This window comes from Miniopterus schreibersii, assembly GCF_964146895.1.
Source record: "Miniopterus schreibersii genome assembly, chromosome: 18".
Taxonomy (NCBI): Eukaryota; Metazoa; Chordata; class Mammalia; order Chiroptera; family Miniopteridae; genus Miniopterus; species Miniopterus schreibersii.
Window position 1 is genome coordinate 1,401,892 of NC_138121.1, and position 27,179 is coordinate 1,429,070.

Here is a 27,179-nt window from a genome sequence, read left to right on the forward strand (position 1 = left end):
TTTTCTCTGCCCCCCACCTACGCTACCCTGCCCCATATCCCAGGTCCAACTATGTGCTAATTGGCCCCTGGGGGGGCACACAAAAAGCCCCCGCCCCAGCCCACTCCCTGCTTTCCTATATCAGCCCCCCACCTACTGTCCCTCAATCCTCGGGGTCCTGCTCCCAGGACGTAGGGACCAGGAGGGCACAGGAGGGACACCCGATCCTAATTCCCGAGGCCCTACCTCCCCTCCTGTCCAGAGTCCACCGCCCCTCCCAAGGCCATCCCTCCTCCTCCACAGCCCCGAGCGCCCAGCCCTGGCTGCCCCTCTCTCCTCGTAGATTTGGGGAGAGTGCTTTCTGATCAACAGGAAGAGAGTGGAAAGTCACCCCTAGATCACCCAAGCCATGCACCCCGGAGCCCCCACAGACCCTGGAGTCTCCGAGCCCAGCCCCTGGGAGCTGTGTGCCTTTGTGAGCGGGGCGGCCGCCCATGTGTTGCGCACCTTGCACCCCCGGAGGACCCGGCTCCCCAAAAGGAGGCCCAACCACAGGAGGTTCCTGCACAACCAGATTTGCAGGTGAGGGGGGGTCAAGGGCAGAGGGGGTGGGGAGGAGCCACAGACCTGGGTCGGGGGGAGACCAGGTCCAGATGGAACAGAGAGAAGTGGCCCCAGAGCTTGGTGCAGTCAACACTCAGCATGCATTTATTGAGCATCTACTGTGTGCCCGGCCACAGAGGCCCAGCAGGGAACACAGCAGAGCACACCCCCTGCCTTCCTGGACCCCTGTCCAGTGCGGGAGCCAGAGGGTAAATGATACGCATGATGCTACAATGTGGACGAACCTTGAAAACAAGAGCAGGCAGATCCACAGACACATGAAGCAGATTAGTGGCTGCCAGGGGCTGGGGGAGACGGTGGGAATGGGTTTCCTTTCAGGGCGATGAAAATCTCTGGAACTAATTAGAGGTGGCAGTTGCACAGCATCGCAAATGTATGAAATGCCACTGACCTGCGCACTTTCGAGTGGCTCGTCTTATGTTATGTGAATTTTAGTTCCATTTTTAAAATTGCATGGTATGCTGGGAGGTGGTACATGCAGTGGAGGGTGTGCCAGGAAGGGCTGGCGCGTTAGGTAAAGTGTCCCTGGGGGAGGCGGCACTGAGAAGATGACAGCTGAGCAGAGGCCTGGGGGATGCAGGGAAGGGGCCCTGTGGGTGGCTGAGGGAGGACAGTCCAGCAGGGCCCAGCAAAGCCTGAAGCAGGGACCTCAGTAAGGGGGCCAGTGTGGCCAGCAGACTGAGAGGGAGAGGGGATTAGGGCTCAAAAGCATCAGGGGCCTGATTGGAGACCCCATGGGCCTCTGGAGGGACCTGGGCTCTGAGCAGAGCTGCGGGGCATCTGAAAGGATCCCTCTGGCTGCTGAGTGGACAGGCTGTGTAGGGGGCAAGAGTGGAAAGGAGACACCAGGCGAGGGGGGATGGTAGCTCAGACCAGAGTAGGGGCTGGGGATACAGGGGCGGGTCCAACCGTGGGGCTTTTTTTTTTTTAAAACCTCTCCCGAGGATATTTTTTCCATTGGTTTTCAGAGAGTGAAGGGACAGAGAGAGAGAAACATCGATGTGAGAGACACACATCGATTGGTTGCCTCCCCCCACACACCCCAGCTGGGGCCAGGGATGGAGCCTGCAACTAAGGTACATGCCCTTGGCCGGAATCAAACCCGGGCCCCTTCAGTCTGCGGGTCAGCGCTCCAACCACTGAGCAACACTGACCAGGGCCATCTATGTTTTTTAAATAGTTTAAAGGCAATTGCCAATGCCATGGCTCTTCAGCCCAAATGTCGCTTAGGCTCAGTTTGTTCAAGTCGGGGGCGTATACAGCAACAAGGTTGTAATCTTAAGGCTCTACATACCTTCATCTCTAGCTCTGCCTCCACCTCTCTCTCCCTTTGCCCCTCTCTTTCCTCTCTCCCTCTTTCTCTCTAACCAGACCTCCCATGTCTCAAAGTTTTCCTTGGGGCACTCAGGGCCTGTCGCTATCCTCCTTGGCGTCGAAGACGGTGGCAGAGTCGCAGCTCTGACTAATTTACTTAGGAGCCAGATATATCTTTTTTTTTCTGGTGGTAAAATACACAGAACACAACATTCTCCATTTTAACCATTTAAAGTGAGCAACTCAGTGGGTTTCGTATATTCCCAATGTTTTGCAGCCATCACCTCCATCTAGTTCCAGAACATTCTTATCACCCCCGGGGAGACCCTGTACCCATTACCAGTCCCTTCCCATCCCCTGGCCCCTGCACCTGGCAAACACTCACCTGCTCTCTGTCCCCAGGGATTTGCCTCTTCTGGACATTTCCTATAAAGAGAATTATACAGTATCAGATATGTTTTCATGGAAGGTGCACACACATACAAAACAGCACTGAGCCACACCAGCTGGGATCCTTAAGGCATTTTTTACTCGTATATGTTGGAACATGGTCATAACACATTTACATGTCAGAAATGTGCATGGCCCTGGACCACGAGCTGCCTTGCGCGGCGCACACACTCCACAGCTGCTCAGAGCTTCCCTCCGAGTCGAGTCACAAATACTGAACTGTCAGACTCGAAAAGATGGACCTGGGGCAGGGAGACCAGCACAGAGAGGGAACATGTGGAGGGTGAGAAGGGACAAACCACTTCTGGGATGAAAGACAGGAGGACACCCCAGCGTCATGGTTGCCCAGCTAATGCCCGTCTCTCTCCACAGGCAGTTTGCCAAGATCGAGGCTGCCACTCAGCGCCTGGCCCTGTCCATCCTGTCCCAGGAGGCGCCTCCCCAGAGACGGTCGCCGCAAAGACCACCCCAGCCACCTCCATCCCCCTTCCTGGGGGTGGCCCGTGCTGTGGCCCCCACCGAGGCCCCCCACGCAGGCCCGAGCCTGAGCCTCGCTGCGCTGGACGCCTCCACCCTGGACCTCTTCGATAACATTGCTCTCAGCCCAGAGTGTCCCTCAGGTCCAAGCTACCTGCCCCATCATACAGTGGGCCAGCCAGACCTCAGGCTGGCCCTACATTCCCGTGATCCCCTGCCCCTGCCCCTGCATGCCTTGGGGGGAGGGGATGAGCTCTTGGCTACTGAGGGGGTCTGGGTGGGAAGGTGGGAGATGCCTTGTGCTCACCATTCTCAGGGGATCCCTGAGGGCTGGGGAACCTGCTTCCCATGATGCCCAATCACAACCCAGCTCAGGCCCGGGACCAATCAGAGGCACCCCCTGACAGCTCTCTAGCCCCCACCCTCTGCCAGGATCCCCCTTCCACTCCTCTCCTGGCAACTTCTGGGAAAATGACCCAAGCCCAGGCTCCCGCCTGAGACCAGGGCCTCACCTCTGCCTCTTCCAGGCAGGCTCCCTCATGCTCTCGCTTCACCCCCCACCGTCTCCCTCCTTTCTTCCCAGCCCCATCTCCTCTAGCCCCTGTCACCCTGGCTCATCTCTGCCTAATGTCTGATCTCATCTCATTTACTCCCAAGGATGCATCGAGCACCTGCTGAGGCTTCCTCAGTGAATGTAACAGACAAGATCTCTGCCCTTGCAGAGTTCACATTTGGGGGGGGGGGGGGGGGCAGGTCAGGGGACTGACAATGAATGAGTACATCTATTCATTTCTAAATGCGAGATAAATTTCCAGTTTCAGATTGGAGTTATTTTTTGAGTTTTGTTTTGTTTTAGTTTGGTTTTTAAATATTTTTTAATTGATTTTGAGAGAGAGAGGAAGGGAGAGGGAGAGAGAGCAGGAAACATCAATCAATTGATGGATCAGCTGCCTCCTGCATGCCCCCTACCCGAAATCTAGCCGAAACTGGGGCATGTACCCTGACTGGGAATCCGGCCCGCAACCTTTCGGTGTACTGGTGGACACTCAACCAACTGAGCCACACCAATATATTACTGCGACCTTACAGAGTGGCTGAATGGCTATTTGACACCAGGTGGTAAGGGAAAGCCTTGAAAGACAAAAAAGGAGCTGGCCATGCAAAGGCCTGGGGTTCGGGCAGCGGGAGCATCACGTGCAAAGGCCCTGGGGTGGAATGTTGGGGAACAGCAGCGGAGGCCGGCGTGGCTGGAGTAGAGTAAGCAAGAGGTGAGGTCCAAGAGGTTGACAAGGGAAGACCATGAATTGGGAGTAATTTGAATTTTACTCCAAGAATGATGGAAAGTTCTCTCACCACCACTTTCAACCCCATTCCCAAGCACAAAGTCTACATACTGTGAACGCCACCCTAGGGGGCAAATACTGTACAGATGGGGAAACTGAGGCTACAGAGAACACAGACTGAGGGGGGCTAGGGGTGCGGGGAGCTTAAGCTCCAGGCTTCACAGCACCTTTAACACTTTCCTGGAAAGTGCTTGGGTCGCTGCAAGTTTCCGTCCAGACAAAAAGGCGAGGGTTGGAACCCCAGGCCCCCCCTTGCCCTGGGCAGGGCCCCCGCCCTAGGCCTCAGTGGTCTGCTCCGCACCCAGTGGGGGACCACCACCCACTTCCCCAGCCTGAGTCAGCATTCTCGGCGCTCGCCCTGCGGCTCAGCCCTTGGCCCGCCACTCACGCCCTCTACGGCTACCCATTGGTCGAAAGCGCCGCCGTCCCGCCCTCCGGAGGGCCAATCACGCTTCCAGAACTGACAAGAGCAGGCGGAGCAGCGGCGTTCGCGGATTGGCCAGGAGCGGGGGCCGGGCGGAGCTCGGCGCGCGGCGATTGGGCGGCTCGGCCGGAGGGAGCGGGACGCGGACGGCGCGGGGGTTGGGCCACGTGTCGCGACCCCGCCAAACGGTGACCCTGGGAACCCGGCGGGAGGACCGGAAGTCCGGGCTCTGACAGGTGAGCGGCCCCGGGACTCACCTGCGGAGGGGCGGAGGGCTGGGCTCGAACCCGGCGCCTCCCGAGTGAGGCCCGCCCCGGCCTGGGGGCCACTGACCTTCCGGCCTGGAGGTGGGGGACCCTGGCTCTGCCGGGACCGGGGGGACCCCTGCCCGAGGGCCGCAGAACCGCCCGGCCCGGGACTCCGACCCTCCCGCCCTCTGCCTCCCGGGCCAAGCTTCGCCTCGGCCCTGCGGGCGGGTGGGCTGACCCCCATTTCTCCGAGGAGGAGACTGAGGCTCAGACAGCGTGACCCTTGCCCAAGGTTACACAGCCAGCAAGTCCGCCCTGCGGGGTGGGTCCCCCGAAGCCTCGTGGGGAATCCAAGCAGCTCCACCCGCCACCCCCTCGAGGCTGCCCCCCACCTCCAGCCGCCCCTCCTCCTCGGGTCTTGGGCTCCCCCCACCCAGAAGCCCATTCTGGACTCTCCCGTCACTCCCCCCCCATGGCTCCCCAAATCTGTCTCCAGCCCAGACCTCCGTCCACACACCCCCTCCCCCAATTTTTCATCTATTCCCAAAAACCAGTTCCCCTGTCCAGGTCCCCAGTTTAATCCCCAGGACCTGCCAGCCATGGACAGGGAGCCTGAGGTCTTCCTCCTTCCCCTTCCCACAGCCAGGCCCACCAGACCCGAGTCTCTCTGCCCTGCCCCCGCCTGTCTGTGCCCACAGCCTGAACAGGAGCCCAGGCCTCACCCTTGTCCCCTGGGTCCCAGCCCAAGCTTTCTCCCTGGCCTCCGCCTCCAGTCCAGCCGCACAGCAGCCAGCGGGGCCTCCCCATTTTATTTTATATTTTGAAGATTTAATGGAAGTATACCACATAAGCCAGAAAAATGTCCAAATCACAGATACACAACTTAAATAACTACACAAAGTGAACCCTCTGGTGTAGACATCATCCAAATTCAGAAGTCGAACTTCCCCCACATCCCAGAAGCCCCCGGACCCCTTGTCACTGCTCCTCCCCACCCAAAGATAACCATTATCATAACTTCAACGCCACAGGCGGGTTTTGCTGGGTTCTCACTTTTTGTAGATTTATTCCTGACCACACAACCTGTGACACACTGTCCAAATTTCAAAAGGAACAGAATAGCACACAGTGAAAGTCAGACCTTCACACTCCGTCCCTCAGTGACCTGTTCCCGGCCCAGAGTCCCTGCTGCTTTCATGCCTGCCAGAGAGAGTGGATATAGATAGAAGCAGTACCCACACTTTTATTTCCTCCTTTTTGGGGACACAGATGGGAGCATTGCTATATATGCTGTTCTGCTTCCCCCCCCCCCCCCCACTGTTATCTTTTGAACACCTTTGCAGATTGTTAGTTAAAGAGTCTCCTTGTAATTTTTCCTGGCTGCAAAGAATTCCACAGTGTAAATGTACCATAACTTACATAACCAGCACCCTGACCTTGGACATTTAGAGTCACTTCAGGTGGAGGCAACTGCGTGGGCAAAGGCCCTGAGGTGGGCCATGGCCAGGCAGAGGCTGCTTTGGTCCCTGGCGTTGGGGAGGCGGGGAGACCGGGGAGTAACAGGGTCAGCTTTGTCTTTTCAGAAAGATTGTTTCCTTTCCCTGTTCACTGCCTCTGGGAGAGCTTTCCCCAGCCCTGCCAAGACCAAACCCCACACGCATCAGGGTTGTGATTATGCGACTAATGAACTTGGTGTGATTCTGTTTTGGAGGGTATATTCCATTATATTTTACTGAGATAAAATTCACATAGCATAAGATTCACCATTTCAGCTATCCACTGGTTTTTAAATTCCAGGTGTGTTGCACAGAACATTTTCCGTGGTAGGTGTGTTTGGTTGAAAGAATCATTGTAAACACCTGTGCACACTCATCACCCCGACTACAGCTTCCACTGAGGGTCGGCCAGGTTAGCCCTGCTGTCCTGCCCTCTATGGGGTCTGTAGGGTCGCCCTCTTCCAGAGTAAATGAAAGAATAAATGGGTGAGCCTGCAGGAGTGTGGGAGCTGCAAAAAAAATCTCGCTGGAACCCCATTTGTGCACCAACTCAGGGACCCAGGGACACAAGCCTCCCAGGGACGAGGCTGGGACATGCTAAGACCTGAGGAGCCCAGGAGCCCAGATGGGCTCACTGGGAGGCAGGTGGGCCTCTAGTCCCCTTGGGGGGACCTTGGGCAAGTCACCCTCTGAGTCTCAGTGCCTCCCTGTGGAAGGGCTGCTGGGCAGGCAACTTCACAAGCCCTATCTTTGCTCTTTCTGTTTCTAATTATGGTAAAATACACATAACATAAAAGTTGCCTTTTTTTTTTTTTTGGTAAGATTTTAAATTGATTTTTAGAGAAAGAGGAAGGGAGAGGGAGAGAGAAAGAAACATCTCTCTGCTGCCTCCTGCATGCCCCCTACCAATCCTACCGAGGACTGAGCTCAAAACCCATCCCTGGCACCTGCCCAGAAGAGGAATCCAACTGGCAACCTTTCAGTGCATGGGGTGACACCCAAACAATTGAGCCACAGTGGCCAGGGCAAAAGTTGCCATTTTAAGGTATACACTTAAGAGGCATTTGAGTATCTTCATAATGTACAAACACCATCCAAGCAAGGAGTGGACTGGAAGGCTCCCAGAGCACCACCACTGCACCCCAGGCCACGAGAAGGGAGGGGAGCAGCCAGGATAAATCACATCCTGCTCCCTGCGTTACGGGCAGTGGGCCCTTGGGCAGGTCACACCACTGCTCAGGCCTTGGTTTCCCCTGGAGATGGGTGAGGGCCAAGGTTGGAGCCTAAGATGTGGTGGACCATCGCTAGCGGAGATGCTAGAAATCCTCATGCCCTTCCAGGAAGCAGAAGGCTTCCCAGGGCTGGGGATAGGGGGCAAGGCTGGGATCTTGGGGATGGACAGGGTCAGGGGAGACTTCCCTGGAATGTGACCTCCCAGCTGCACAGGACACGTTGAGAAAGGAGTGTGTTGCCCTGGCTGGTTTGGCTCAGTGGTTAGCACATCGGCCCACAGACTGAAGGGTCCTGGCTTCAGTTCTGGCCAAGGGCACCTACCTGGGTTGCAGGCTCCTTCCGCAACCCCAGTCTGGCCCATGCAGTGCAGGAGGCCACCAGTAGGTGTGTCTCTGTCACATCAGTGTCTCTCTCTCTCTCCCCCTTCCACTTTCTCTGAAAAGCAACAGGAAAAATATCCTCAGGTGAGAATTATAAAAAAGAGTGTTCCGAACCTGGGAGCAGCAGGGGCGAAGCCTGCAGGTGGGAAGGGGGGTTGCGAGGGCCCTCCAGGGTCTGAGGGCCTGGACCTTGGGTGTGCAGAGAGCGACATGCCTCCAGGCCTGACCGGCCCTCTGCTGCCCTCAGGACATGGCGGCCGCCAAGCCCAGCCTGGGCCGGGTCCTCCCGGGGTCCACCATCCTCTTCCTGTGTGACCTGCAGGAGAAGTTCCGCCATGTCGCCTACTTCCCCCAGATTGTCTCCGTGGCCGCCCGCATGCTCCAGGTAAGGTCCCCCCTCCTGCAGGCCAGGGGTCCAGGCCCTCCCTGGGTCTCAGGCCTTTGCCCCCTTTCTGGCACAGGTGGCCCGGCTGCTGGAGGTGCCAGCCGTGCTGACGGAGCAGTACCCACAGGGCCTGGGCCCCACGGTGCCCGAGCTGGGGGCTGAGGGCCTGAAGCCACTGCCCAAGACCTGCTTCAGCATGGTGCCCGTGGCGAGGCAGGAGCTGGACGCGCGGCCTCAGCTGCGCTCTGTGCTCCTCTGTGGCATCGAGACACAGGCCTGCATCCTGGTAAGACCCCCAGCTGACCCCTGGGAACCCCACTCTCACCTGGGATCTCCCCATCCTAGAAGGGACATCCTTTCCCCCACTCGGGACTCTGTCCTCCCAGCACAATACCCTTCCTGACCCATGACCTGCTTCTGAGCTGAGACTTGATTCTCACTCAGGATGGGGCACCCATCCTGCCCTAGGATCCCATTGTCACCTGGGGGCATCCTGCCCTGATCTGAGCCTCCCTCATCCCCATCGCAGCATCCCAGTCCCTCACCCAGGATCCCTGTTTTTGTCCGGGGTTGGCCCTGACCTCTCTCTGCCCCCAGAACACAACCCTGGACCTCCTGGATCGGGGGCTGCAGGTTCATGTGGTGGTGGATGCCTGCTCCTCCCGCAGGTAAGAGGGTCCTTCAAGGGGTAGGTACACATGGGGTGTGGACAGGGCGCCCAGGAAGAACCAGGGGCCGGGACTTCTGCCCAATCTGCCCAGGGTCTGGGTGTCGGGGCCACAGTGCCCATACCCCTTCCCCCCTGCAGCCAGGTGGACCGGCTGGTGGCACTAGCCCGGATGCGACAGAGCGGTGCCTTCCTCTCCACCAGTGAAGGACTCATTCTACAGCTTGTGGGTGACTCTGCGCACCCCCAGTTCAAGGAGGTACTGGTCCCCGATCCCCCACCTTCCATGCACCTGGCAAATGTCTTCTCAGCACCCACCACGTCCGGGAACAAATACATCCAGAAACACACACACATACATCCGGGAACACAGAAGGCTGCCGCCTCCAGAGGGGGCTAAGTTCTCCTGGGGAGACACCCCATCACCCATAAATCAATGAGAGGAGAAGCTGCTGGCGGGCAGTGAGGACTGGAGAGACACAGAGAGAGAGAGGAAGAGAGAGCCAGCGAGCAAGCAGGGAGGGGCTTGCACAGGGTGGTGTAGGAAGCCTGGGAGAAGGTGATTTTGGAGTGAAGTGAGGCCTAGAGGGAGCCAGGCAGACACAGGAAAGAACAGTCCAGTAGAAGCCCTATAGATGGGGCCTTTAGACCCCTCCACCCCTCCCCTTCTCTGGTCTCTGTCAAGAAGGCCCAGCCTCCATGCCCCCCCCAAGTAGCTTTCCCAGTACCCAGGCCTGACCAGGTAGTTCACACTGCTGCAGACCCTTGGCCTGCAGGACTGCAGGCTGGGTGAGTGGGGAGGAGGGAAGGAGCCAGGCCGAGTCTTCCCAAAGACTTGGTGTTTTATCGAGGAGCACCCATGGGGACTTGTGCAGGGGAGCTGTAGTCGGGCTGGCGTCAAGAACAAGGGACACAAAAGTGGATGTAGTGGGGATGCAGGCTCTGCTTGGTTTTGTTTGCTTTCCGGAGGCAATTATGGGAGAAGGCGCCCGGAGAGGGGCTCCAGGTTGCCATGTACTGAAGGGCTGAACTGCGAGTTTGAGAGGTCAAGTGGCCACCGACATCTGCGAGGCAGTTGGATAAATGAGTCTGGAGTAGAGGGGCAAGGCCTGGGCTGGATTTGGGAATTGGGAGAGCTGAGGTGACTTAAGAATAAACTATGGACAAGAAGCCCTGAGACAGAGCCATCACTCTTAGTAGCCCAAGAAGCAAAAAAAGACAAAGGTGGCAGCTGATCAGGAGCTAATTCAGGTGGATATGGTGAAAGGAAGGTCCCAGGAATAGTTTTGAGAAGAGGGAGTGGTTGGATTGGCCATTTGCCGCCAGGAGGGCAAGGGAGATGAAGAGGGGAGGTGTCCCGCACATGTGCCCCTACGTGGGGACCCTGGACACTTCCTGACACCCTCCTCCCTCTACAGATCCAGAAGATCATCAAGGATCCCGCCCCGGACAGCGGGCTGCTCGGCCTCTTCCAAGGCCAGAACCCCCTCTTCCGCTGAACTCCCACTCTGCCTTATGGGGAGACCTCCCACCCTCCTGTCACCGGGGCCTCGGCGGAAGCGCTTCCCCCCCATCCTCGGATCCCAGGAGTGGTGCAGTCCACCGGGAGTGCCGCCCCTCGGGAGGGGAGGCGGGTGCTGCCTTGCCATTGGGCGACAGCTCCCGGAAATGCAAATGAAGCTCCTGGAAGCCGGGTGGCCGTTGGCTGAGCTGAGCTGGAGGCGGGGCTCGGCCCCGGGCCACTTCAAGGGGTGGAAAAGGGAGGGGGAGGGAGTGTCACAGACTGTGTGGGACCCGGGCTCGCAGAATAAACACCGATGTGGCTGTGGACCGAACCATTCTTGGATTTGGGGGGTATCCCGAGGGCGACTGGGGGCTGCGGCCGGCGGGGAGCGGGGTCCCCAGCAGGTGGGGAGGGGGAGGTGCCTCTTCTCGGCTGCTAGCGGGCGCGAGGCGAAGGCGGGGGCTGGCCCGGTCAGGTCTGCACCCCAAAGAAGCGCGGCAGGGTCGCCAGCACGCCGCCCGCCGCCCCCACCAGCGCGCACGCCCAGCCGGCCGGCTGCAGACACGCGCTCGCTCTGCCTCCCCCGGCCGGCCCCCCACGCCGCCGCCACCCCAGAATCCCCAAGGGTCCTGCATCCGGAAAAGTGAGGTGAGCGCGACCGCACCCGTGCGGAGGGGGAAACTGAGGCACGGGCCAGGGGACCGGGAGGAACGAAGAGACAGGCGTGCGGATGAATGGGTGAACGGATGGGAAGGACAGACAGCTTCGCCTGAGTGGTCCCTGCGCCCCTAAGACGCAGGAGTCAGGGGATCCACATGGGGGCTCCCAAAATTCTGCAGCTCCCTTAGAAATCTGGGAGTCGGGACCCTACGGACCCCCGTCCCCATCTTCAAGGCCTCTCAGCCCCTTGAGATTCGCAGTCCTTGTTGCCCACCCCACCCCCAACCTTGGAAGGCAACCTAAGAAGGCAACCTCTGAGTCCCCCAAGAACCCATCCCGCCCCCACTGGGGAAGCAGAGCCCCCAACCCTGCACCCTAGGCCCCTCCCAGAAGGCTGGGACCCCGGCGTCAGAACACCGAGTAACCCCTCTCCCAGGGACCTAGAGCTCCCAGCCTCCCTCTCCAGGAGCCCCTGGGACCAGGCGTCGGCGCCCCCGGCCCCCGCCTTCAGGATCCAGGTGTCCCCCCTGCTCGCCCCCCAGCCTGAAGCTTCGCGTCTAGGAGGCCGCGCTCGCGTCGCCATGGCAACGGGAGTCTATTTTGCGCTGGGAACACACAGCTCCCGCCGCAGCGCCCCCCCCCGCCCCTCCAAAGCCGGCTGAGAGTAGGGGGACCAGGAGGGAGATTGGGGGTCCGGAGTGGGGGGAGACTCAGAGGGACAGAGATCTGTAGACAGCAAGCCTGGGAAAGACACAGAGACGTGGAGCCAGCGGGGTAGAGAGATGGGCAAGTGTAGACCCGGAGACGCACAGACAGGACAGAGAGACAGCGGCGGGAGCAGAGGGAGGGGGGATGTTGGCACACAGGACACTGAGACTCGGAGAAGGGGACAGCGAGAGACGGAGACGCGGGACCGAGACAGAGAGACAGATGCGAGGAGACGCTCTAGACGCCGGCAGAGAGATCCCGTCAGATCCCGGGCACATCCCGAGACGAGAGGCCCGCCCCGGGAGGAGGGGGGGACGGGGGGACCCGGGGGCTGGGGAGGGGCTGCAGGGGCCCGGTCTGGGCCGCCCGAGCGCTCGGGGCGGCTCGCGTCCCTCCGCCAGTCCCCGCCTCCCGGGCGGCGTGGGGGTGCGGGTGGGACCTTCCCCGGACCTCGCGGCTCCCCACCGGCCCCTTCGCTTCTTCCTCCACGTTCCCCCACCTGCTGGTCCGCCTCCTCTTGGACCCAGGTCCCCGCCTCCTCTTCCCCGCTTTCCACATCCCAGCCCCAAACCGACCCTTATCACCCCCCTTTGCATTGGAACCCGGTGCGCTTCGCCCCCGCCCGCCACCGCCTCTTCAGCACCCACCACGACCCTCAGCCCCCTCCAGCTCCCCGCTCCCCCGGGCCAGGGCTTCTCTTTTTCTGGGTCTCTACCCCTTTGTGGGCCTCTGCCCCCCTCCCTAGGGCTCTGCCTCCCTCCCTGGGCCTCTGTCTCCCTCCCTGGGCCTCTGTCTCCCTCCCTGGGCCTCTGCCCCCTCCCAAGGATCCTTCTCCCCAGGTCCTGCTCCGTCTCCTAATTTCCGCTGCCTCCGGGCTTCTCTGGAGTCAGCTCACCTGGCCCCCCCCAGCCCACCCAGCCCTGGCTCCCACCTCCAGCTCGCAGGGTCAGGAAGGGGTAGGGGCCAGAGCTTGAGGCCAAGTGCTGTGCTGGGTGGCAGGTGGGGGAGGAGGTGTCCAGGAGTGCAATGACCCAGTGGGGTCCCCTCCTCCAGCTGGCTCCCCTGTTCTCTGTGCACCCATCTGTATCTCTCAGGTCCTCTTAGGGCTGAGGGGGTTGGGGCACAGCCAGACCTCTGGCCCTGAGCTGCAGGGGGGGGGGCACGTGGGGAGTCTGGGGCTCAGGGGCCCCTCCTCTCCACCCCTGGAGAAGAAAGTGTCTCCGTGTGAGTGAGCGGGGGTGGGGGCTGTGGGGGGGGTGTCACATGCCTACCTCCACCACTGGGTGAGGGTGTGTTTGCACATGTGTGTGCACCCACAAGATTGCATGAGGCCGGGGGCTGTGATGTGTGTAGTTGTGTGTCCGTCTGTGTGTAACTGGCTTGGGCAGGTCCTTGCCCGTGTTTGTGAGCTGTGTGCAGTCCCAGTGTGTCTCCATGTCCGAGGTTGTGTCTGGGTCTTGTGCCCTGGGGGCTGAAACACGCAGACGTGTATGGCTGTGTGTCCACGTAAAGCTGTACATGCGTGGAGAGGAGGCTCAGGTGGACCATCAGGATGACACAGGGTGTCCTTGAATGTTGTGTCTGGGACACTGTGTGGGTGTCCTGTGCTGTGTTGTTGTGGGTGTAAGTTCTGCCGTGTGAGCTAAGGGACGAACTTGTTCCCCTGTATCCTTGTGTCTGGATGGGCCTGTGTCCCTCGGTGTGTGTCTCCTTCCCACCAGTAGGTGCTGCCCTGTGTTGCACTGGGAGGTGTGACGCCGGAGCAGGAAGCTGTGGGTCCCTTCCTCACTGGAGGGGCAGTGTGTGTGTGTGTGTGTTGTGTCTGCGTGTGTGTCACTGCTCCCCGCCCCCCAGAGTGCCTGGAGTTGTGTCTCCCCAGGTGTGTGCAGTTGGAGTTAGCAATGGGACACTGTCAGCAGAAGAATTTGTGTCCATGGACCCCAGGGGAGACGGGGCACAGAATGGGGACTGAGCGAGCACACTGCTAGCCCACATGGCAGCTGGCAGCCTTTGTACAAATGAGGCAAAGGTGCCCCTGGCCCAATGCGGCCCCCAGTGTCTGTGGTCTGGCAGGCAGGTGGCACCCTGGTGTGAGTCTGAAAAGGGTGCCCCTTCCCACAGATGGATGCAACCCAACCAGCACCCTTAGAGAGGGCAGCCCCTCTTGGTTCCAGCCAGACCCCCTTGCGCAGGCACAGCCTGCCCAGCCGTATGTGCCGCCCTCTGAACGAGGGAATCCACATGGCTGTGTGCGTGGGGCACTGCTGGGAGGGGTGTACGTGTGCGGTCAACCATTTCTCTGTGTGGGATTAAGTCGTCCACGTTCTGTGGGTGGTGATACCCTGAGGCCCGACTCCCAAGCCCGCTCTACTGCTTGGGCACTGTGGGGCTCAGGCAAACGAGGGGGCCTGTTGGAACTTTGGTGTCCTCATGTGAAGTGGGGGGGGGGTAGGGGGTATGGCAGGCAGACACAGACAGACACATTGGGTCTTGAAATCTCTTAATTATTAGAGCTAGTTTTGGGGGACTGAGGACCATAAGGGTCTAAGCTAGTGGCTCCCAAAGGGGGGGCAACTGTGCCCTGGTGACATTTGGCAATGCCGGGGGCATGTGGTACTGTCACGACTGGTGGCAGGGCGGGATGCAAACGCTGCTGGCGCGCAGTGGATGCTGCTAAACATTGGTCCCCAAAAGTCAGCTGTGCAGACGTTGAAAACCCTGCACCCCCTCTTCCCACCTGCCTGGTGGACAAACTCAGAATCTCAACTTCAATCTCTCTCTCTCCTCGTCTCCCCACCTCCATCTCTTTCCCGCCTCCCTTCATTCCCTCCCACTGACCCCCTCAAACTCCTCTGGGCCCGACCCCACCCCACCCCCTGAACCTCCGCATCCTCTCTCACCCCGTCTGACCTCTTCGCCCCATCACCGCTCCCGCGGTCCCTCCTCCCTCCGTCCGTCCTGGGGTTTGCCCACCTGTCGGATGTCTCCTTCCCCATCTTTCCTGCCCGTCCACCGCTCGCGCGGATCCTTTCCACCCACCGTTACATTGTATCGTTCTGCTCTCCTCGGGGCTGGCCCGGCTGTTTCCGTCGCTTCCCCCGCCCCCTCCACGGCCCGATGGGGCCGCCGACGTCGCGCCCGTGCCTCCCCCTCCACCCATCCTTTCTGCCTCCATTCGCCTACCTTCCCTCCCCCCATTCCCCATCCTCTCTGGCCATCCATCTCCCTATTTCTCCCTATTTCTCTGGCCACCTCTCTTCTCCCGCCCTCCGCTCCAGCCTCGGTTCTCCACCCAGCCTGGCGGCCCCGTCCGACCTGCGCGCCCCATGCCGGCCCTCCTGCTGCTCGGGACCCTCCTGCTCCTGGCCTCGGCCGCCGGCCAGGCCGAGGCGCGCCCGCCCAACGCCACGAGCGCCGAGCCCCCGGGCCCGCTGCCCGCCCTGCTGGCGCACCTGCGGCGCCTGACCGGGGCGCTGACGGGCGGCGGGGGCGCGGCCGGCGCGGCCGCCAACGGCACGAGGACGAGCCCCGCGAGCGGGGCGGGCGCGGCGGCGCGGGCTCCCCCGCCGGCCGAGCTCTGCCATGGCTACTACGACGTCATGGGCCAGTACGACGCCACCTTCAACTGCAGCACCGGCTCCTACCGCTTCTGCTGCGGCACCTGCCACTACCGCTTCTGCTGCGAGCACCGCCACATGCGCCTGGCGCAGGCCTCCTGCTCCAACTACGACACGCCGCGCTGGGCCACCACGCCGCCGCCGCTGGCCGGGGGCGCCGGGGGCGCCGGGGGCGCGGGCGGGGGGCCCGGGCCCGGCCAGGCCGGGTGGCTGGAAGGGGGCCGGGCCGGGGGCAACGGGATGCGTGGGGGCGAGGGCCCCGGGGGCAGCACAGCCTACGTAGTGTGCGGGGTCATCAGCTTCGCCCTGGCCGTAGGCGTCGGAGCCAAAGTCGCCTTCAGCAAGGCGTCCCGGGCGCCCCGGGCGCCCCGGGATATCAACGTGCCCAGGTGTGTGCGCTCTTCGGCCTGGAGGGGGGGTAGAGAACCTGGGGGCGGGGCCTGGGCAATGGCAGGTGGAGCCCCGGGGGGCGGGACTACAGGCGTAGGGGCGTGGTCAGAGACCCAGGAGGCAGCGCCGCGAGAGCCTGCGAAGGCCTGGCTACCCAGTGTTGGGAGGCTCACGCCTCATTCATTCAACAAATACTTGAGCACTTTCTGTGGGCCAGGACCTGGGGATACAGGAGTGAACAAAACGAGGTCCTTGCCCTGATGGGTAAACCTGGCTTCCCATCTCAGGTCTGCTGCCTGTGGGCTGTGTGACCCCCCAGCAATTTGCTTAACCCGTTTGTGCCTCTGTTTCCTGCACAATGGGGCTAATAAATGTCCCTCACCCATTCGGACTGTAAAGGAGATAACCTGGGTTGATTCATGTCGAGTCCTGGCACATGGTAAGCCCTCAATAAATGTTGGCTACCATTATCATAAAAGTTAGTGGCAAAGACGTAAGCAAGCAAACACATATGCAATATACTCTTAGAGGTTGATAAGGCCTCTCTGAGCAGACTCGAAGGAAAGGAGCAAACCAAGCAGGCATCTGTGGGAATGGCATTCCAGACGGGGGAACAGTATGTGCAAAGGCCCTGCGGTGGAGTGTTTGCCGGACAGCGAAGAAGCCAATACAGCTGGAGAGCAGGGGCGAGGAGGAGGTGGCCAGAAGCAGGCAGAGGCCAGGTTTATTCTAGGGTGAAGGGGGAGCCACCGGAGGGTCCTGAGCTCAGGCTGTGCGGTGAGAGAAGACTGCAAGGGACAAGGGCAGAAGCAGGAGACCAGTTAGGAGATGGCAGCAACGATCCAGGTGAGAGATGGTGCTGGTAGCAGCGGAGGGGGTGAGAAGTGGTCTGATTTGGGATGTATTTTGGAGGTCAAATGCGCAAGCCCGCTGAGGAACATGAGGGGGAGAAAGAGAAGCCAAGGGTGATTCTAAGGTTTGGGGCCTGCACAGCTGGGTGAAGGAGCACCCTTTATCCCCGTGGGGAAGGCTGCAAGAGAAACAGGATTGAGCCCCCAGGTCAAGTGTGGCCCCAGGAGCTTTTGGGCAGACAGTGCCCAGACTGCCATTAGCGAGGGGCGTGGCCAAAGGCGAGAGCCCAGCCCAGCTGAGTGGACAGATTACCCCGAAGGTGAGAGCAGGGAGGGGAAAGAAGCCCGGGTCCTCCCTCCCCCACCCCCAGGCCTCAGGCCACTGACAATTCCTCTGCCACCTCCAGGGCTCTGGTGGACATCCTGAGGCATCAGGCGGGACCTGGGACCCGTCCGGACCGGGCACGAAGCAGTTCCTTGACCCCGGGGGTTGGGGGCCCCGACAGTATGGCCCCGAGGACACCCAAGAACCTCTACAACACCATGAAGCCCTCCAATCTCGGTGAGTGGGACCTGGGAGCTGCTCTGACCACGCCCCTCATCCCTGCAGCCCCGCCCCTGGTGGCCCCACCCCCAACCACAGCCTCCCGCCTCCGGGTGAGAACCCCGCCCCGCCTCCTGTGGACACCCTGGGTGGCACCCCCGACACGACGATGACTTAAGACTTAGACATTGTCAGCCCCTGCAGTTGATCACCTCGTGTCAGACCACCCAACAGGAAGGACAGGACAGGGCCCGACTGAGTTAGAACTTGGTGGGCGGGTGCGGGCGGGTGGGCTCTGCTCTGCGTGGCCTGGGGCAAGCCTGTGTCGCACCGTAAGATGAGAAGCTACCGAGCTCCCTGACAGGGCTGCAGTGAGGACCCAGGACAGGCCGAGCTGGCTTTGAGTAGCAGTACTAAGAAAGACATCTGAGCTGGACCTTGAGGGATGAGTAGTTCTTTGGGCAAAGAAGGGGAGGCAGGAATTCAAGGCAGAGAGAAAGGCATGTGCAAAGGCCCTGTGGTGGGACTGAGCTGCCTCAGAAGCCAGAGAGAAGTGCAGCTTGAGAGGAGGGGGTGGGAGATGAGACTGCAGACCTCAGCTGGGGCCTAGTCAACAGACCTCAAATGCCACTGCCGGCTTAGACTGTCCCTGGCGGGTGGTGACGAGACATGAGAAGAGTATCGAGCCGCAGAGGGGCAGGTGTGGGTGTAGAAGTACCGGGTGGGGCTGACCTTGGACATGGCTGGCCAATGGCCAGAAGGCTGGTCTGATGATCCAGGAGGGAGAGGCAGGTCAGGGCCGAGATTCAGGAGGCAGGCTGGACCAGAGCTGGGGACCAGGCGGATGTGAGTGGGGAGCCTTCCATGAGACCAGGACAGCGGCGCCAGCTGGGAGTGGACGATGTGGTGATGCCAGCTCCCTTCTTGGTCCCCACAGATAACCTGCACCACAACTACCTGCACCTCAATGTCAACAGCCCCAAGCACCACACCACCACGCTGGGTACGAACCAGGGCTGGGCTGGGCACAACAGGGCTCCTTTCCCTCCCACTCTTGATTCCACCCGAGCTAGTGCCTGGGGTAGAGCAGGTGTGAGACCCTGTGAGCCTGTCCTTATAGTCTAGCCAGGCGAACCGCTGCTTCCCCGTTTGGCCACTGGAAGTGGTCATCTCCCACCCACGCTAGTGGGGAGATGGAGTCTACCCTCAGCCTGGGGCACCGTGACGTGTTCTCCTTCCCCAGCAAAGAGCCTGTCTCCTGACGTGGGGGGAGTGAGCAGAAGCAGCCGGGGCAGCGGGAGCTTTGAGGGGCTGGAATCCCAGATTTATAATCCCCAAGGGGCTGGGGCGGGGACTCCTGGGTCTCCGGCAGGAGCGGCTGGACTGACCCCAGCTGTGCTCTCTGTCGCAGACTGGAGGGCCGGCCCACCGCCCAGCCCCAACTTGCATTACTCCACACTCTCCTGCTCTCGGTCTTTCCACAACCTCTCGCATCTGCCTCCGTCCTACGAGGCTGCTGTAAAATCTGAACTCAACCGCTACTCCTCCCTCAAGAGGCTGGGTGAGTCCCCGAAGGCCGCCGGAGCGGTGGGGCGGGGTCTCGGCCAGGGCCTGGGTTCAGGACCGTGGACAGTGTCCCAGCAGCCCTCTAAAGCTTTAGAGCCTCCCTCAGGTTCTTCTCCAAATTCGTTCCAGAATCACCTGAAGTAATTTAGCATCAGAATTACCTGGGGTGCTTTTAAAAATGTAAATTCATGCCCTGGCCAGTCTGGCTCAGTGGCTAGAGCGTCAGCCTCTGGACGGAAGGGTCCCGGGCTCACTTCCAGCCAGGGGCACGGACCTCGGTTGCAGGCCTGGTAGGGGCAGGTGCGGGAGGCAGCCAATCAATGTGAACCTCGCACGCTGATGTTTCCCGCTCCCTTCCACTCTTGAGAAGCAACGGAAAAATATCCTGGGGGGAAGATTAAAAAAAAGCCCCCCAGTCGGCGCCTGTGTCCCCAGCCCCTGCTCTGGTCTGAGCTACGCCCCCGCGCCCTGCACCAATCATCTGCTCTGACGGGACATTTCTGGCTCAGTGGCCTGTCCCTGGCAGTGGCTTGTCCTTCAAACATCTTAAGCTGAGAGCCATGTAAGAAATGCTTTTTATATTATGACCCATGTATATTTTGCACATTTTTAAACCCAGGAGAGCTTTGGACTTGTTATTAAGAACATTTTTGGGAGCATCTATCTCAGTCTGTTGAGACTTTGCTTCCTGGTGTATCCTCTGGCTCAAATAAATTTTTATTAAAATTCTCTTTATAAAAGAACATTTTCAAACATACCCAAAAGGAGAGAATCCACCCTCCACCCTATCTTTCGGTGGATTATTATTATTTTTTAATCCTCTAAGAGTGAGGATATTTTTTCCGTTGACTTTAGGAAGGGCGGGAGAGGGAGGGGGGAGCGGAGAGAGAAACACCGGCGTGAGGGGGACACGCTGATTGGCTGCCTCGCTCGTGCCCTGACCTGACCCGGCGGGGATCAGACCTGCAACCCAGGTAGGTGCCCTTGACCCGGAATCGAACCCGCAACCCTTTGGTGTGTGGGCCGAGGCTCCACCCACTGAGGCACGCCAGCCAGGGCTCGGCAGGTTATTTTTAAACAAATCTCAGGGATTGCGTCACTTCGCCCATTAATATTTCAATAACACGCGTAACTGGAGTGTGCGCGCCGGCGCTCGCCCGCAGTCCCCCGTGCCGGCTCCCGACGCACAGGATTGTCCATCGCGTTTCCTTTCTCAAAATGCCAGCCTCATAAATCTGACTTCCCGGCCCGCCGAGGGTCGCCCTCCAAGCCTGAAAGGCGCCAAGGAAGGAGGGGGAGGCCTCAGAAGCAAGGGCTGGACTCTGTTCCCAGAAGAGCTGACCCGAGGCACAAACAGTCCCCACATCCGCCTGCCCAGCGTGGCGCAGGGGCCGGAGCCTGTTGTGACCCTAGTGTCCCTGTCCCGGCCAATGGCCCCGGCGTTCTGGGTGATGGGGGGTCCCCGTGGGGGTCCGGGTCCCGCGCGGTGGGGGTAGGTGCAGGTAAGCCCGGGAGGGGAAGGTTCCGGGCGGCGGGGCCTGACCTCTGCGCCTCTCCCTCCGCAGCCGAGAAGGACCTGGACGAGGCCTACCTGAAGCGCTGGCACCTGGGGGAGATGCCCCGCGGGACGCTGCCCCTGCACACGCTGCGGCGGCCCGGCACCGGGGGCGGCTACCGCGGGGACGCCTGGGGCCCCGAGGAGCTGGGCCTGGCGCCCGCGCCCAACCCGCGGCGGGTCATGTCGCAGGAGCACCTGCTGGGCGACGGCGGCCGCGCGCGCTACGAGTTCACGCTGCCGCGCGCGCGCCTGGTGTCGCAGGAGCACCTGCTGCTGTCGTCGCCCGAGGCCCTGCGCCAGAGCCGCGAGCACCTGCTGTCGCCCCCGCGCAGCCCCGCGCTGCCGCCCGAGTCCGCGTCGCGCGCGGGCCTGGCCGCCTCCCACTCCAACCTGCTGCTGGGGCCCGGCGCGCCCCCCACGCCCCTGCACGCGCTGCCGCCGCCGCCCGGCCTGCACGCGCACCACCGCCACGGCCTGCACGGCTCCCCGCAGCCCGCCTGGCTGGACGCGGGCGGGGGCGGGGGCACGCTGGCCCGCAGGCCGCCCTTCCAGCGCCAGGGCACGCTGGAGCAGCTGCAGTTCATCCCGGGCCACCACCTGCCGCAGCACCTGCGCACGGCCAGCAAGAACGAGGTGACTGTGTGAGGCCGGGCCGGCTGAGGGCGGGGCCCGGCGAGCCCTCCTCAGCCTGGACCCCCGACGCGCTCCGCGGCCCTGGACCCAGACTGGCCGGTAGCCGGGCGGCGGGGCTGCCTCTGAGGACACCGCTTTGAATGAAATCGGCGCCGGAGACAAGGCCGCCTTCTAGTGTCACAGCAGATAGGATCCCTCCTCCTATGTCACTGTTTGAGGCCGGGCCTCCTTCCCATGACGTCATCACAGAGGGAGCGGCCTGCCTGTGAGGTTATCACTGGCAACAATGTCCACACAGGGACCAAACCTTCCCATGAGGTCCTCACTGGAGGCCAGGTTCCATGATGTCATAACAGACTTCCTTCCTGTGATGTCATACTGAGACAAATATCGCCCTATGATATCATCTCTGGCACCAAAAGGCCTCTTTTGACATCATCACCAGGAAAATATTTTCCTCCAGAGAAGATGCCTCTGTCTATGATGCCATCACTACAGACAAAGCCATCTTGCAGGGACACATCGCAGGGGAAGCCCTCACCAAGTGTCTCCTCGCTAGACATAAGGCCTTCTTTACACATCATCATCACAGGGACTCCGCCTCCTTCCTGTGATGCCATCACCAGAGAAGGTGCCTTGCCCTACGACATCATCTGAGGGACTGTGCCTCTTCCAGGGGGTTCATCACCAGAGGTGAGAGCCCTTCTGCAATGTCACCACCAGACTCTGCCTGCTCTGAGATGACACCATGGGACACCTTACTGCTGTTGCCACATCACAAGAAGGCATGGCATGACCGGGGTCCATGAGAAAGTGCCCTGTCCTGAGATGTCACCGGAAGGATGTCATCACAGGGCAGGCTGCCCCATCTGGAAAGGTCTCTCCAGAGGTGATGTTTAGGTGGTCTATAGGTTGTTTGCAATGAGGACCTCCACTCCTGCCTGAGGCTCTGCCCCAATGCTGTGATGTCATCACCAGAGACACTGCCCGCTCTGGAGGGCCATCACTTGTGATGGTGTCACCAGTTTCTGCCTTGTCCCACCATGACTTAGTGTGGTCGCTCCTTCCCCTGACCCCACGGACATGCCCTGCGGGATCTCCACCAGATGCTCCCTCTAAGGGAGATTGCGCCTTGGGTCCCACCCTTGTGCAGTGATGACACCTCCTGTGTGATTCCTGGAGGACAGCACTCCCAGGCTGGCTTCTTCTCTCAAGGAGGCTACTCTGCCCACCAGACTCTTGGAGTCCTGAGACTCACTGGTGTTCCAAAGGCACATGCCGTAACTCGAGACATCATTGCCTCTGTCAACGAAGTCCTGGTCCTGCTGAGGCCGGGGAGGGTGGGGATGCCTGCTATTGACCTTGCTGACACCATCAGCACAAGACTTCCACCACTCATGATGGCATTGCACCTGGGGTCCTGTGCTAACCATGCCTGATGATCTCATTTCCCTACGACCTATGGTAACGCCCTCGTCCAGGATTTACCATGACCGCGTAGGGTCACCTTCTCCCAAGCATCCCCATGCCCAGTGGTATCACCATCCTCCATGATTCTCCACTCCACGGTGTCATCTCCCAGGATCCACCACAACCATTATAGCATCGTCTCCAAGAATTCACCATGACCAGTGATGTCGTTACCTTCCAGAACCCTCTGGCTGATGGTAACACCCTCTACCAAGACCCACTAGCACTGATGAGACCACCATTTCCTACAGTCCCCATAACTGTGATGTCATCACCTTGCAGGATCCACTTCAACCATAATGTCTTCATGCCTCAGGATCCGCCCTAGCCATGGTGTCATCACCTCCCAGGATACACTTCAGACATGGTGTCACCACCCCCCGGTATCCATGAGAGTAATGATGTCCCAGGACCCATGATACCCAATAGCGTCGTCATCTCCCAGGATCCATTTCAACCATGGTATCATCTGTCAGGATCCACCATAACCATGACATCATCTCCCAGGACCCATGACACCCAGTAGTATCATCACCTCCCAGGGTGCATTTCAGCCATGTATCATCTCCCAGGATCCATCATCTTGGGAGCCAAGTACTACAACAGCTGTATTTCACTTGTCTTCTGGGGTCACATGGCACCTACAGTTGTTCCCATAAGGGAACCCAGCACAATCCACAGCATTTTCCCATTGCCTCAAAAATAGAGTAGGGACCCCCTCTGATGACACCATCCCTACTCTGGCCCTTCTTGGTGATGTCACTGCCTCACTCCAGACTAGTCTGATGCTTGCATCAACCCCACCACAGACTTGGCCTTGGCCAGCTCCCCTACTACCCCTCTGGTGAGGGCATCCGGGCCCCTCCTGACAACTCATTGCCCTTGCTCATCTATCTGATGGGTGACAGGGTCAACACCAGAGGGGGGACTGTCCAGTCCTTGGGTGATGTCACTGCTCCTTGCCCAGTCCCTCTTACCTGGACCTCCATCTGAAGTAGCACTCCATTGGCTTGGGCCAGACTCTCCGTGGAGACTCCTGTGGGCTGGACTGAAGCTGCTAACTTCCTGGGGCCTTCAATCATGTCCTCTGCTGGCCTGGTCCTGGGCAGGCACAGCTGGACGGCCATGCAGCCATCTGTGGGTGGGGGCTCTGCATCATCCAACAACTGGAGAAGCGTTTTCTCCTCCATCTCCCCCGCACACACTGGGGAGTCCCCAAGGCTTTCGGGGATTTGCCAACACCCAATGCACAATTTGTCCCCAAGTATCTTTGTACATAGCCATGCTGTGGGTGGGGGGGCGGCCATTCCCCCACTCTTAAAGGGCTACACATCCCCTCCCCCAGCCTCCAAGGTCAGGTTGGGGGGCCTCTTTCCTCCTCTGGGTCGTTCCCTCCTCCTTCTGCCTCCCCTTGCCCTGAATACTGGCACCTCAGTTCATCCCTGTTCAGCCTTTGGCCCCCACAAACACTGAGGAAATGCGGGGAAGGGTACCCCCATTTACCTAGGCCAGTTTTCATTGCCATGCTTACAGCTGCTCCTGTGGACTCTCCTAATCCCTTCTAGGGCCGCCTCATGCTCAGTGCCCCTGGAGCAGACTGTGACTTCCCCCAAAAAGAGTCGGCTTGAGCACCTACCCCTCCCAGACCCTACCCCTCTGCTCACCACCCCCACAAAGCACTCAGCTTTCTCCAGCCCCCAGAATTGGGGTACTCTGACCCTTCAGCTTTTGTATGCCCTCACTTTGCTCTCTCCTGGCCTGGACTCCAGGTATTTCGCCCCAACCCTGGGGCTTGGCCTCTTATCTCAAATAAGCCATAGTGAGGAGAGGTCCCAAGGAAGTGAGGAAGTGGGCACGTCCTACCAGGTCCCCTGGATGCTTCTGGAGCTCGGGCCTCGCCATCTGAGTCTTTCCCCTCCCCCCATAAACACACGTGCTTCCAATCCTGGGCAGGGGGTGGGGGGAGGAGTAGAGACAAGACAAACAGTTCTGGACTGGGAGACCCTCCCCAGCTCTGCTTCTCTCCTTGTCCCCCTAACCCGACACCAGACTCTCCCCAAGTTCCTTGGTGAGGCAGCCGGCTGAGCTACAAGTTGGTATTTTTGGAATAAACAGATGTTTTCCTGATTCCCAGGCTCACAGTCACTGTTGGGAAGAGATGGGTTTCCACCTGCGTGTTTACAGGTCACTGGGGATTCCCTGTGTGGCCAGGGTGAGGGGCAGGCATCTAAGTGTCCTCAAAGGTGGTCAGGGCTGCCTCCCTTTGACCACACCAAGCAAGGAGTCCGGCACCAGGTAGGGGTGGGGAGGAATGGGGGGTGTGGGAGGTGCCTTCAAGTCCTCACTTCCTCCTAAGAAAGTCTCTTCCCTCTGAGCATTTAGCATTTGCTGGCAGGTTCTCTGTCTGCACCTCCTTACATTTGAATTCTCTGGCTGAGTATCAGTGGGCTGCTGAAACAAACTACCACACACCTGGCAGCTTAAGCACAGAATATCATCCCTCAATTCCGGAGGCTGGAAGTCCAAGGCCGCGGTGTCACAGGGCTGGTTCCCTCTGGGGCTGAGTCTGTTCCCTGCCTTTCTTTCCTGGCTTCCAGTGGCTTGTTGGCAGTGCCTGGTGTTCATCTTCCCTGGGTCCGCATCTGTCTCTGTGCCCAAATTTCCAGTTATATGGGATTAGGGCCCACCCCCAATGACTTCATCCTAACTCGACCATCTTCAAAGACCCCATTTCCAAATAGTCACAGTCACAGGTCTTGGAGGTTCCAACTTGAACATCTTTTAGGGGAGAGAGGAACACAACTCAACCTGTAACAGGTGTGACAGGGCATGGTCGGTTTAAGCACCAGTTTTTATAGCTAGGACCTTTCCTCACCACCCTTCTCCCACCCACTGTGTTAGAATATTTGCATAGCCAGGACGAGGGTTACCCCTCCTTTTCAGGAGGTGCCGGCAAGGCTCGGTTTTATGAACTTTAGGAGAGCCCCTTCCCCCAGGGGCATCTAAGTGTGTTTACAAATTGCAGACCCTGCCTTGCATCAAAGCCTGCCTGTGCACACCCCTGTGGGTGTGCCTTGCGTGCACTGTGCATTTCAGTATTGATTTACCGTTAAGAAAGCCTCTTCCTGCCTGGGGCCAGGGTGGTTGAGCATCGACCTAGGATCCAGGAGATCGAGGTTAGATTACCCACCAGGGCACAGGCCGGGGTTGCAGGCTCGATCCCCAGCAGGGGTCATGGGGAAGGCAGCCGATCCATGACTCTCTCTCATCACTGTTTCTCTCTCTCCCTCCCTCTCCCTGAAATCAATAAAAATATTTTAAAAACAAAAGTTTACTGAATGAATGCAGGTGTCCGGAGGGGAATCATAAAACACCCGCCTGGCAGGATGTCACAGATCAAGCCTGCCAAGAACTAGAGAAGGCCTGGCGATTGGCCGGCGCAGTCAGCAGCCATCATTCCCCGCGTCTATTGTGGGGTTTGTGAGCGCGCCCAGTTTGACCACCACCTCCGCCTTGTCCTGACTTGGGTGCGGCTGGGGTGGGAAGTCACCCGACCGGCTCTTCCTTCAGTGTTCCTGTCTGTTAAATGCCGGTTAAGGCCTGTGTCCAGCAGGCCGACTGAAGGGCAGGTGTGGGGATGCTGGCACTGCCAGGCCTCGACTATGACTGCTCCTCGGCAGGTGGCTTTAGCCTCCCCGCCTCCTTATCCAGAAGCTGGTCGCCGGGGGGTCTCTACCGGACACTGGCCACACTGGGACCGACTTTGCTGAGCTGAGAGGCCCTGCGATGGGCACCCGAGGACACGTCGGCCTCCGAGCCGCCTCCTCTCTTGGCGTCAACACAGGCCCGCGTTTTCGGGCCACTGTGGCCCGTTTTGTGCCTGAGGCCTGCAGGAGCTCCCCTGTCCTGGCAGCTGTGCGTCCACTTCGCAGACAGGGAAGGTGAGTCCCAGCGGAGGCCCAGAAGCTGGAGGTCTTGCGTCCGTTCCAGGACCGGCCGTGATCCTGAGGAGGCCGGGAGACGCTTCCTTCTTCTTTCTCGGGCATCACGCGGGGAAACTGAGGCCCGGCGTCGTGACTGAGGCCTGGCCAGGGTCAGGGGTCATACATCAGAGGGACAGGCGTCCGAGCCTTCAAGGCCGCACTGCGCGCCCGCGGAAGCTCCACCAGCGCGACACAGGTCACAGGTCATCCCCAACACAAAATGGCGCCTCGAGGAAAGCTGTAGATCGATCGCAGCGCCCAGCCCCTCACCGGCACCTTATTTGCATAGACAAAATCAAACGAATTTCCTTGGCTGCGAGAGGCTCGGTCCGCGCTAGGCCGGGCCCCCATTGGTCGCTCTCCATTCCTCCCCGCCCTGTGGCACCGCCTTTTCCTGCAAGGATTGGCTGGTGCGAGTCTCGTGACACCATCCCACGACTGCGCGTTCCTATTGGCCGGAGTGCCGTCCATCATCCGTTTAAACCCCCCGAGTCCCGCCTGCCCCCGCCCCGCCCAGGCACCCTGCCGACCGTTAGTCGCGTGCGCGATCTTCTGAGCGTAAGGGCGCGCGCTCGTACGTGGGGCCGTGGCGGCGTCTCATTCAAACGGGCCAATCAGCGGTCGCGTAGCCTCTTGCCTTCTTTTCCTCTCTACTACCCCTTTTGCGCTGCTCTG

At 59.9% G+C, this 27,179-nt stretch overlaps 3 protein-coding genes across 4 annotated transcripts; all 3 read left to right on the forward strand.

Moving 5' to 3' along the window:
• Positions 1-388: 388 nt before the first annotated feature.
• LOC308547612 (uncharacterized protein C19orf85) lies at positions 389-3,196 on the forward strand (the record flags this gene model as incomplete). The annotated part of the gene is made up of 2 exons (XM_081118268.1): positions 389-561; positions 2,740-3,196. The coding sequence occupies 2 exons, from the start codon at positions 389-391 to the stop codon at positions 3,194-3,196; spliced, it is 630 nt and encodes a 209-aa protein (XP_080974394.1).
• Positions 3,197-4,658: 1,462 nt separating this feature from the next.
• Positions 4,659-10,848, forward strand: ISOC2 (isochorismatase domain containing 2). Its single transcript, XM_081118267.1, has 6 exons — positions 4,659-4,847; positions 8,216-8,353; positions 8,430-8,639; positions 8,951-9,021; positions 9,162-9,279; positions 10,439-10,848. The coding sequence occupies exons 2-6, from the start codon at positions 8,219-8,221 to the stop codon at positions 10,517-10,519; spliced, it is 615 nt and encodes a 204-aa protein (XP_080974393.1). The 5' UTR covers positions 4,659-4,847; positions 8,216-8,218; the 3' UTR covers positions 10,520-10,848.
• Positions 10,849-15,203: 4,355 nt separating this feature from the next.
• Positions 15,204-21,063, forward strand: SHISA7 (shisa family member 7; the record flags this gene model as incomplete). 2 transcript variants are annotated; one of them, XM_081118265.1, is made up of 5 exons in its annotated part: positions 15,204-15,898; positions 17,158-17,312; positions 18,232-18,297; positions 18,706-18,855; positions 20,426-21,063. In XM_081118265.1, the coding sequence occupies 5 exons, from the start codon at positions 15,219-15,221 to the stop codon at positions 21,061-21,063; spliced, it is 1,689 nt and encodes a 562-aa protein (XP_080974391.1). The 2 variants fall into 2 exon arrangements, with proteins under 2 accessions (XP_080974391.1, XP_080974392.1); XM_081118266.1 differs by lacking the exon at positions 18,232-18,297 and having other exon boundaries at positions 15,219-15,898.
• Positions 21,064-27,179: the final 6,116 nt, after the last annotated feature.

Bases quoted from the DNA above. Each gene is read 5' to 3' on its own strand.
- ISOC2 (XM_081118267.1), top strand. From the start codon at position 8,219: ATGGCGGCCGCCAAGCCCAGCCTGGGCCGGGTCCTCCCGGGGTCCACC. The intron at 8,354-8,429 runs GTAAGGTCCCCC...TTTCTGGCACAG, and splicing joins TGGCCGCCCGCATGCTCCAG to GTGGCCCGGCTGCTGGAGGT. The intron at 9,022-9,161 runs GTAAGAGGGTCC...TCCCCCCTGCAG, and splicing joins GATGCCTGCTCCTCCCGCAG to CCAGGTGGACCGGCTGGTGG.